Genomic DNA, 6,664 nt, shown 5'->3' with positions numbered 1-6,664 from the left:
ATAGGAATAAGGGTATTTTTGTCCATTTTAGAGTATTAGGGAGTTTAAAGAAAAGTTTTGAGGTGTAGGGAGTTTGGGTAAAGTTGAGTTTGGGTTTGGGGATTTATGAGCAATTTACCCTATAATAAAATCAATTTTTTCCATAAAAAAATTCTCAAAATTATCGAAATATATTTACTGTTCTTATCTATGCTTTGAATTTATAAATATAACTATTAATTTTAACATAAGTAATAATTAAAAATTAATATAATTATTTAGGTTGAAAACATGTAGGCCAACGCGGACAAATGCTTGCAAGCATGCGGAGAAGATGTTATATTTCCAAATTATAGATTATATTATCTCACTAATTTTTTTTTCACAGAAGCTATGAATCTTAAACCAAGTTAAACATTAAATTTAATTTTCCAAATTTGAGATTCATTTTCTTAAAATAAGTAGAAGCTCATTATTTTTATTTGTTCACTTTTAAGAGACTGCTCCCTCAATTTCTGTTGATGTAAATTTAAACACGTCAAAATTGTACATAATGAAATTATAGACCAATAAATATATGTTTTAATACTATTTTATGCAATTAATTAAATTATTTTGTACAAAAACATTTATAGAAATGCAAATAACAAGTGGGTAAATAACTAAAACCTCAAGGTGTGTAAAATGCAATATATCCACCATATATTTTCCAGTCCAATATTCAAATAAACTTTTTATTGTTGAAGGAATAAAAAAGAGTTGCATAAAGGACAGAGATACATCATACAAGTCATGTATCAAAGTGTACATGGCTTCTTTATTATTCATTACCTGTAAATGCACCCTTTTCATTCTTTAATCCCAAGATTTCAGTTCAGAAGTAACAGGATCAAAGAATTAGGAACACATGACCACACAAAACGAGGGCGATCCCTGTGCAGACTCGTTTTGCCCTCAAGTTCCTAATGCTGTCATTTTACAGACGGGGCAAATATTCTTCAGTATTAGCCATTGTTTGATGCAAATGGTATGAAAATCGTGCCCACAGTCCAATATCCCAATACCATCTCCGGCAACGTAACCTTCCTGATCATTCCGAAGAAAAAATGAAAATCTTCATTAACATGGATGATTCCATTATCATGCATCGATTTGTAGAAGAAATTGAAAATTTTATAGAATTTTACAGCTGATTCTTCCTAATAACTTAGAGTGGGTTATAATCTTAAGACAATGATGGGCGCCATTAGTTGATAAATGAGTTCATATGGCGAAGCCTCATTTGCAGGGCGCTACTCAAGACATGGTTCTAAGTTCTAACCTGACAAATACAGCATGGCTCCAAGTTTGGTGAAACTGTAGTAGCTTCATATATTTTTTGTTGCATGGAGCTCGAAATCTTTTCTTCATCCAGACCTGTGCTGACATTCCCAATTCTTTCCTCCAAAGCCAACAGTTCCTGTAACATATGGAGTAAACAGTAATAGCCCATGTAAAACCGTTCATTTGCAAAATGGTAACTTGAGGCACATGGGATGGTTAATTTGACAAAATGTACCTCATAAGACATATCGTCAACATCAAGTCTCATATCTCTGTATCGATCATGCAACTCAACAAACCCATTTACAAAAGGGTCAATAAGCATGTAATCCTGAAAAGAAAAGGTTGGCGTCTTTTATATCAAAACTCAGGCTACCGATCATATATCCCCTGTGAGTTCTTAGGTCTCGCGATAACATATTGCATGCTACAACTTCTTTATCAAAAAGAGTATTAAATTACAGAATCAAACAATGCAGAAAACAGGAAAAAATACGAAAGGGGCTACACAAATATTTATCCAACAATCAGGAATGTAAGTCAGCGAAATAGAGCGGGATTACCATTTCCCAGTTTGTGCACACCAATATCTATGGAAACAAAGAGAGAAGCATAATTATTATAGTCAGATGAAGAGATTGAAGTCCCAAATAAGATTAAATTATGAATGTCTTATTTTCTATAATTTAATGAAATAGAAGCTACACTTGTATGTATATAACATGAAGATAAGCATCATTTCAGTTTATTGTAAGAACAAGTTAATGCAGTCAAATATTTCTAAGGCCAAAGAGCATATCAACAATTCCAGCATTTCTAAATTCTGAACCATCTGAAATATCCAAAACAAACCTCAGCTTGCAAGTGGACACCCCTCCGCATTGCATTCAAGACTTGACGGATCTGAAAATAAAAGTAGACTATGTAACAAGACAATTAACTTAAGAGTAACAAATGTTGCCTCAAAGAACAAGGTTGTTTTCCAGCAAACTGACAGACTCTATTCATTAGCATCTAGAGAATGTTATATTGAACATATCTTTAATAACACAGAAGTAGGAAATCTTAAAGGAATATATCCCATAAATATAATTTCTTTTTACTAGGATATTGATGATGTAAAAATTCAGCGACCTATTCATAACATCGAGTGTCTCTCACCAATCAGCAATGGGTAGAGCAGTCAGTCAAACTTTTTAAATAATTTGATTCAGAGTTAATTAAAAGACATAAAAAAATTTATTTCATATTTTCACACACGCAAAGCCTGTTTGATTGCTTGTATTAATGATATCAAATCTGATTCTAAAATATATTATTTGATTTCTAACACTTTATAAATCAACATACTACAAAAACTACTTAGCATTCTAGTCCTAAATTTAACATTAATAAGAGATTCTTTTCATATTCAACTATCTTGCTTATTGTTCCACACTAGATTGCACTTTTCATTACAATTTGCCGTTCTTTCAAGAGTAGAGAGTCATAATGCTGCTCTTGGTGAAAGCATATGCACAAATAAGATATAGAGAAGAATATTCTAGTTTAACCCTTGAAACTGATAGCTGGTGTAGCCAAGCCACTCAACAAGTCCTGAAGACTAATTTATCCAGATCAAACATATCATAATGCGGTCATAAATGATTTTGGCTAGTCAATGTTTCAAAACAAAAGGCTGAACGGAGTGAAAACAATAGGTGAACAAAATGTATCAAATCCCCAAATACTTAACATGTTCATATGCATGTGATGCTTAGTAATGTAGATAAAATCCTTGCTATAGGATGAAAACCAGGCAAAGCTCTCAACTCTATCAACTTAGTTTACAACTAGAGCAAGCTACTGTGAAGCCCACGCATCACATTGATAAGCATTTAAAACTGAATGGTACTGATTCTCGACATACAAAATTTATGGCAGCATTAAACTACAGTATCAAGTATTGCTACTCTGGAGTTATTAGCCATCGTCAGAGTTTCTAAGGATTTCAGGGTAGGGCAATGTGTTACGAGCTCATGAGGTTCTTCCTCACATAAATTTTCGAAACTTGAAAGCTTGTAATATGTTATACACTGGCCTAAACATTTTAAATGTGCTAAAATTTCAACTGAGCAAACATACCAATCTATGTCTCCTATCGACCGTGGCTAAAGCACGCCTTCGACTAGTATCATCATCTGGAATATCCGTTAAGAATGATGCTGACCTTTGATTGGGTTGATGCTGTGCCCGACTGGTCGATGCTGCTTCGTGTGAGGATGAAGATGCAGAAGGAAAAAGGGCAGAGTGACTTCTCTGAGTTTCAGAATCAGAGTCAATGTTAAGAAAAGGAATCCAGGGAGCGACTGCGACTTCTGACAATCGTTGACCAATTTGCGAAGCCATGTTTAGATGAGGCAACCAGGCTCCAGAAGAATCCGGGCCACCAGAACTGGGACCACTCCGTGATCCAGAAGAATGGTTTCTAGGTGATGTTGAAGTTCCAGGAGCAAAACTCCAATCGATTTGATCATGAAAATAATTTCTTGTCTCAGGTGCAGGAAAAATCATGGGAAGCTCGGAATTAGTTCTATAAGAACTCCTAGCATTAGCTAAAGATCCTCTTTCTCCAAAGACCACAGAAGAACTCGATGAACCACCATCTAGTAAAGTAGATTCCCTCCATGGATGCGATGGCAGGCCCCTAACCTCATTTAAGTGCATTGAATGAGATTGATATGGGATATTGGTCGGATTCAACGGTAGTTCAAATGGTGACCTCAATTCCAACGAATTAGTGCTCAAGATAGGTCGCGATAGCAGCTGGGAAGAATGCACACTAGAATGCCTTGCAGAAGTGCCTCTAGATGTTTCAAGTGGATCTGACTCACAGTGTTCAAGGTTTGATGTGACAGAGAAATTTATGGCAGGGCATTGTTCACTTGTTGGAATTCTCGGAGAAGGGAAAAATGCAGGGGATGCTCTATTAACACCAACATTAACACCAACACCAACACCAACACCAACACCATCACTTGGATTTAGCTGCTCGGGGTCATTAAGTTGAGACAAGTTCAGTGGGCCAGATGCTATACCTAAATTTCCTGGATCTTTGTAACATCCTGAAACCGAATGCATCATCATTTCCTCCATTCGCTGGTTGGTGCTTGAACTTCCACCATGGTAAGACTGTCCAGAAGTACCTTCAATAGCCTTTCTCTTGCAAGATGTCCCCCAAGTACTGAAACACGGTCCTGATGTTTCGTTATTTTCCATGTACATACTTGAATCACCTACAGAAGATCCTACGTGACTGGAAGAAGCATTGAAATTATGAATATGCTGAGTGTCTGTAAGGCTACAGGGGTATTGAATATGAGGTGGGCCTGATCCTAACTTGATATAACTACCGCTCTCTCTCACATATTCATGGTTTGAACTTACTTTCAGCGAACCACAATTTGAGTAGTAATTTCGAGCACTCAAGCACCCGCCATCTACTTGATTTCCAACATAACTGGCACTACAGATATTAGATTGTTCAAAGGACTTATCTTCGGATCTTGCAGCAAAATAATCAGGAAAAGAGGGCCGACATCCAAGCCTTGTTTTGGGATCATCACTGCAAGCTTGGTCTTGCAGATTATTTGTACTGGAGCTGGATTCACCACATTCCCAACCACAAAACCTCTGACCACAATTTTTGGTGTCATTCGTGCATCTAATGTTTTCATCACTGGATGCAAACATATAATTTGGTAATCGATTTTCAACGGGATTTACCATGTTATCCCAAGAAGGTGGATAATCTATGGACGTATTATTGGGAAAAGATCCTTGATTCAAATCAATTGTTTCCGGAAAGGAATTGAAGGTACTTCTTTCCTCTTGCATATTTGCTGCTAGGCTCACGATACCACCGGATGCTGAAACATTCTGCCAAATCTGCAAATGATAAGAAAAATAAAGAATTATCTCTAAACAGTATATTGATGCAAAATTGTTAAAACACTCAAAAGCATTGAAAAGTTTAAATAGTGCAGCTAGCATCATTAACTTGCATTAAAAGAAAAAAAAAGAAAGAAGGTTTATGAGAAAAAGCAATAATGGGATACTGCCATATCAATCATAATTTCAAGAGATATACAGGCAGCAGAATCATGGATCCAAAAAATTGAGAAACAACATCCCAAATTTATTGGCAAAAGAAAAAAAATCAACAAAAATAAGATTCAACATCTTGTAGTAAAGATCCCCATTTTCCATATTTTCGATCTCATCCCACGTTGTTCCAACAAAAAATTAACAAATTCATGACATCAAATGCAAAAAATCAGTAAAATTCAGCTAACAAATATTCACAAACAAAAGAAAAACAGCAAAAAATAACAAAAATATATGAGATGGGTCATGAATAAAACCTCCAATTGAGAAGAACAGGCGATCGGATGATTGATTTTCTTCAGCTATTTCCTCTTTTCTTCTGTGGAATTTTTCCAAGAAATCAGTGGGTGGAGAGTGAGAGGCGTTGTTTCTGAGCTCATTTTATTTCTCTTTGAAATTAATAAATAGAGTAAAAATAAAATAACATAAAATAAAATAAAGAAAATGTAATCCGCTATACATACCTGTATCAAATAATCTAGCTAACGTAATAGTCTGTAAATTAAATTTATAAAATAAATTATATATATTACAAGCTCGTCCGAGATAAATAACAAAAAACAAAAAATGTTAGGGTGAGTTTCATGTGAGATCGTCTCACTGGATCATAATTTATGAGACAGGTCAATCCTACCCATATTCACAATAAAAATTAATACTCTTAGCATAAAAAGTGATACTTTTTCATGAGTGACCCAAACAAGAGATCCGTCTCACAAATAAGATCCGTGAGACGATCTCACATAAATTTTTGCTAAATTGTTAATGTGTCACAGTGAGACAATGGTTTCATATGTGGAGAGATCAAAGAACATGATCACCAAATAGATTGTTAAATGAAAGTTACCTTGTTAATGAAAATGTGGACATTAGACCCAACTAATTCGGAGTCAAGTCATTTAACCACTTATATTATATTATATATATATATATATATAATATTTTTTTACTTCCAAAATCATATTACATCCGACTAATCATTTAACATTTATCGTGTGATGAGTTATTTTAATACTTAAATATTGACTGACAATAATAAAATTAGAGTTTAACAATGATTTTCGATTTTTTTTATAGTTTTTGAAACGCATATGGCTAAAAACATGGCTAATATATCTTATATTATATTAATTTAAAGGTTGGATGATAAGAGCATGTACAATGGTATGATGTAGGGGTGGGCAATCGGCAGATCGGGTGCAATTTTAGAGTAAAA

General features: G+C 34.6%; 1 protein-coding gene across 2 annotated transcripts; it reads right to left on the bottom strand.

Annotated features, from left to right (window-relative positions):
- Positions 1–659: 659 nt before the first annotated feature.
- LOC142541566 (E3 ubiquitin-protein ligase MBR2-like) lies at positions 660–5,857 on the bottom strand. Of its 2 annotated transcripts, XM_075648081.1 has the most exons (7): positions 5,706–5,857; positions 4,296–5,229; positions 3,427–4,265; positions 2,155–2,205; positions 1,538–1,633; positions 1,301–1,438; positions 660–1,065 (listed from the first exon to the last, which is right to left on the bottom strand). In XM_075648081.1, exons 2-7 carry the CDS (start codon positions 5,176–5,178, stop codon positions 934–936), a joined length of 2,139 nt encoding a protein of 712 aa, XP_075504196.1. In that variant the 5' UTR covers positions 5,179–5,229; positions 5,706–5,857; the 3' UTR covers positions 660–933. The 2 variants fall into 2 exon arrangements, with proteins under 2 accessions (XP_075504196.1, XP_075504191.1); XM_075648076.1 differs by having other exon boundaries at positions 3,427–5,229.
- Positions 5,858–6,664: the final 807 nt, after the last annotated feature.

This window comes from Primulina tabacum, chromosome 1, assembly GCF_025594145.1.
Source record: "Primulina tabacum isolate GXHZ01 chromosome 1, ASM2559414v2, whole genome shotgun sequence".
Lineage (NCBI taxonomy): Eukaryota > Viridiplantae > Streptophyta > Magnoliopsida > Lamiales > Gesneriaceae > Primulina > Primulina tabacum.
The sequence above is the reverse complement of the archived record's forward strand: the minus strand, read 5'-3'. Positions and strand labels throughout refer to the sequence as shown.

Bases quoted from the DNA above. Each gene is read 5' to 3' on its own strand.
- LOC142541566 (XM_075648076.1), bottom strand. From the start codon at position 5,178: ATGCAAGAGGAAAGAAGTACCTTCAATTCCTTTCCGGAAACAATTGAT. The intron at 1,634-2,154 runs GTTTGTTTTGGA...TTTTCTTTTCAG, and splicing joins GTGTCCACTTGCAAGCTGAG to GATTACATGCTTATTGACCC. The intron at 1,439-1,537 runs GTACATTTTGTC...CATATGTTACAG, and splicing joins TTGACGATATGTCTTATGAG to GAACTGTTGGCTTTGGAGGA.